Raw genomic sequence first — 4016 nt, 5'->3', positions numbered from 1 at the left:
GTTTTTTTCACAGGGCAAATTCGCGAAGATGGTGATCTAAATACGAATTACCTAATTCAGTCGTGTCGTTCCAGAGGAGATCTTGCCCAATCGGACTAGGATTTGCTCGATCGATAGTTATCGAAAGTCAGAATAAAACTGGTCAGAGGGGGGAAAAATTCACGCGCAACGCCATCGCCGAGCGTTCTTAATCGTTAACGAGTATCAGCTATTTTAACGTTTCTTTACCACTAGAATCTATGTTCGTATAAATTGTACCATCTCGATTACTCGATACAAGTCTTTAGAATGTCGCAAGGAAGTGTTCGAAGAGGATGGCTAGGAAAGAAGGCTCGCCGCGTTCGTTTCTGACCAATCTTATACGCAGGTGAATTACGAGACGTGTCTATCTATGCGTTTACGTCTATCGTGAACGAAAAAAAGCTTGTATCAAAACGATGAAGGAACTCAGTAACCTAACATCACACCGCTAATGAGATCTTGCTCGGAGAAAAATGGCGCGCCTGGGTTCGCTGCGACAATCATCGTCGAATGAAAACCACTCTAATACTGGAGCGTGCCCTGCGCATCGCCGAAACGCGAGTCTCGTTCGCGTGGATCGAGAAACCGAACGGGGAAAGTAAGAACGAGCGAGGCGGAAATCAGGTGACCGAGCTTACTCGTCGTTGAGTCACGAACCATAGCGAGTGGACGATCCATCGACGAAGAAGTACTCTCCGACCGATCATCCACCATATCGAGTCCGTCGCGACTGCTCGTGCATCACAAGTAGCACGACGTTTTGTAATAAACATAGGCGACCGTGTTGCCGAGTGTCCTGCATTCCCTCTCGTAATGTACCTGGTCAGGCTCGTACTTGCTGCCCTGCGAGTATCTATTAAGCCTGGACAGATTTGGGTAGAGCTTCAGGTAATCGTCCTCGAATTCGTCCTCGAATTCGTCTTCCTGGTAGTATCTTCGACGTCTATATCCGTGGTCGTTGAGCTGTTAGCCAAGAGGAAAGAAGCGACGCTGGAGTCGCGGATTCTATCGTCCAACTCGAGATCCGAGAGGTCCTGCAAGCTCCTCGGATAGCCGCGGGACGATTCGATGGAAATGGTCAGCTGATCCCTGAAATTGATGGTTCTGCTTCGTCTGGGCAACGTAGAGCTGTAAAGCCTCTCGCCCCTTGCGTGACTAATGCCTTTCCTCGGGATCGGCTTAGAACCGTTTAAATCTCTCGAGCTGTTCCTCCAGCTGCCCCTGTCCTCGTACGCCGTAGCATAATCGCGCTGTCCAACTCGTCGTGGCTGCATCTCCGTGTTCCGATCGACGTAGCTCGTGTCGGATCCTTCCTCCGCGTACGCCTGCCGTGAGTAGATATATCTGTCCTGGTCATCTCGGCCGAAGCGGGTATAACGACGGCGATCCTGCTCGCGTACGTCCGTTCGTTGCTCCACGCGGTCCGGGAATCGATAGTCGTTTCTGATCACGTCGCCGTTGCTGCGATGCGTGGTCGCGTTGCTGCGTGAATTTTCGTCGGAGGAACGACGCGCCGGGAACAGCCCGTGGAACAGCATGAAACTCTCCAGGATCCTGCCGATCCTGTTCGCCTTCTCGGCGAAGATGTTGCAATAATCGGACAACTTGCGACGATTGCTACGATAGCTGACAATCTGACCGGACGTCGTTGGAATATCCATGGAGGGATTCGCGTTGTACAGCTCCCGAGGATCGTGCTGGTTCGGGTAGGCTCCACCCGCGTAGCCGGGATTCATCTCATCCAGTTGCTTCCCTTTCGTCTCTGGCACGCAGCACAGCACGAAACACAGGCCGCATACCGCCACTGCTGCGTAGAACCAGAAGGTTCCGTGTAGCCCGAATGTCTGCAACGTGTACGAGGAATATCGGATAACAATCGCGATGGTAGAATAGAAAAATAGCCGCATGGCGGTACGAATGCGCCCGGTGATTATCACGAGGTCTTTCACCTGCTGAAAATCCATGAAGAGCTTAATTCCGATGAACGCGCAAAAGTAGTTGAAGCTGGTGCTGATGCTCGAGCCGAGGCCGCGATACTCCAGGGGAAAGAGCTCGCCAATCAATAACCACGAAATTGGCGATATGCCCAAAGCTAGGGCAGTCGTGAAGACCAGCACGCAGAGCAACGGTATCCAGTCGTGATGGCCAACCACCGCCGAGTCCGAGTAGCCCAGATTCTGCGTCTGTGGCATGTAGTAGGCATAGCTGCCGAAACCCGCTAATGCCAGTGACATGAACACGGTGCTGGCTATCAGCAGCGGCAGCCTACCGACGATGTCGATCAAGAACCCTGCGAACACCGCGCAAACGACGATGAAACGCGATCGGAAACGCGATCCGTTTCGTTACGTTTCAGAGGTGTCATTCGTCAATACGTTTCGCACGCGCAACCGAGCGTTTCGCGAATCCCCCGGAACAACGAATTGCTCGGGTTACCGTACCTGATAACAGAGAAGCCAATAATTGCACGAAGCCGATCGCAATGGTGGCGCCGTGAGGATTCATGCCACCCAGGGTCTGGCGGAATATAATCACCGCGTAATAATTGAACGCGTTCGCCCCGGAAAATCGCTGGAAGAACATCAGTCCACACGTGATGGCGATGGGTTTGTACAATCGAGGCGTGAACATGCTGTTCTTGAACGTCAGCTCATACTGCTCCGCTCTGGAGGCGAGAATGTTCGTTTTGATCACCTGCAACAATCGTACGGAAGTCGATGTAGCCAAGATGGATCGTTGGAAAGATGGAGAGGCCCGCGAGTAGCTAGGCTGTAAATCGTTTGATTACGAAGTAAGGTTTTTCGTTGCGCGACGAACAGCCAACGTCGTCTGGTTGAAAGAGATATCCGAAGAGGTTAGGGAGAAGGCAAAAACGCGTTCGAAAATTACCTGCAGCTCGTGACGTATGTCGACGTGATCACCGCGAAGCCATTGTAAGCTGTTGGCAGCCTCGTCGTCTTTGCCGTTCAGAACGAGATACGACGGCGTCTCCGGTATAAAGAGAGTGCCCAAAAAGAGCATCGGCGGCGCTATGGCCACCAGTAGTGCGCTCTGCCGCCAGTTCAGGTACGTGCCGGCTATATACGACAGTAACACGCCGACGTGACCGAGCACCTTCAGCATCGCCGACAGGCATAATACCTGGGCTACCATGGTGATCACCGAACAGCAGAGGCCTCCGATGAAGCTGGTGACGTAGACCAATTCCACGCAGGGCGCGATGCCTGTAAGGATCCAGACAACTGCCAGAGGGAAAGACGTGACACGGAGCGCCAATCTGCGACCCCTCCTCATTATCCAAACGCCGATCATAGCGCCGAACCATGCGCCCAACATCGACAACGACGCGACCCACGAGGCCTCTTGTTGCGTCACCGAGAAAGCCGACCTGCGACAAATGGCAATACGATTACAGATGACAGGGTCTAGCGTTATGCAAGGACCTAATCGTTACCTAATACCAGGTCGCGTGCTCTCCGTGTCACCCGTGCCCGTGATTAAGCCGCTCAACCACAACGACCGATCTATCCACAGATAGATCGATCGTTGCTGCCGCTCAGTATCGATCTTCGCAACCGATTCAAGGATAGTCGCGAATTCGTCATGCTTCGTCGTATTTAGCTGAAGTTCGCTACTCTATTGTCGTCCAATTCGCTTAGAATTGCTATCGAAACTCGATTTCTTCGCGATTGGCCCGCCGCACGGTGGCCTGTCAACTGTCAACGTAGAGTTTCCACCGGGAAGTACGTTAATCGGCACGCTAATGAGCCGTTATTTGAAAAGCGGGGCCCAGTGTCACTTCTTGACTGCCTCTGGCTTGCGATTTACCGACGTTTAGGCCGATACAAAAGCAAATTATCCGGCATAAATTTCGACGTTACGTAAAGAATATAACCGGCGAATATTACACGCTGGTTCCCACGGGTATATAACTAACGAGCACGGCTTCTTGCCACTTCGTATGGCGTGCTTCCTCTATAGCGAGACGCGATAAA

General features: G+C 52.4%; 1 protein-coding gene across 1 annotated transcript; it reads right to left on the bottom strand.

Moving 5' to 3' along the window:
* Positions 1–905: 905 nt before the first annotated feature.
* Positions 906–3409, bottom strand: LOC108554504 (facilitated trehalose transporter Tret1-2 homolog; the record flags this gene model as incomplete). Its single annotated transcript, XM_017909809.1, has 4 exons — positions 906–1865; positions 1971–2311; positions 2463–2715; positions 2911–3409. Coding segments are annotated over 4 exons (2053 nt in total), but the record flags the coding sequence as incomplete, so codon positions are not given.
* Between the last annotated feature and the right edge of the window lie 607 nt (positions 3410–4016).

The sequence above is a fragment of the Eufriesea mexicana genome, unplaced genomic scaffold, assembly GCF_001483705.2.
Source record: "Eufriesea mexicana isolate 0111107269 unplaced genomic scaffold, ASM148370v2 scaffold25151, whole genome shotgun sequence".
In the NCBI taxonomy this organism is placed as follows: domain Eukaryota; kingdom Metazoa; phylum Arthropoda; class Insecta; order Hymenoptera; family Apidae; genus Eufriesea; species Eufriesea mexicana.
The sequence above is the reverse complement of the archived record's forward strand: the minus strand, read 5'-3'. Positions and strand labels throughout refer to the sequence as shown.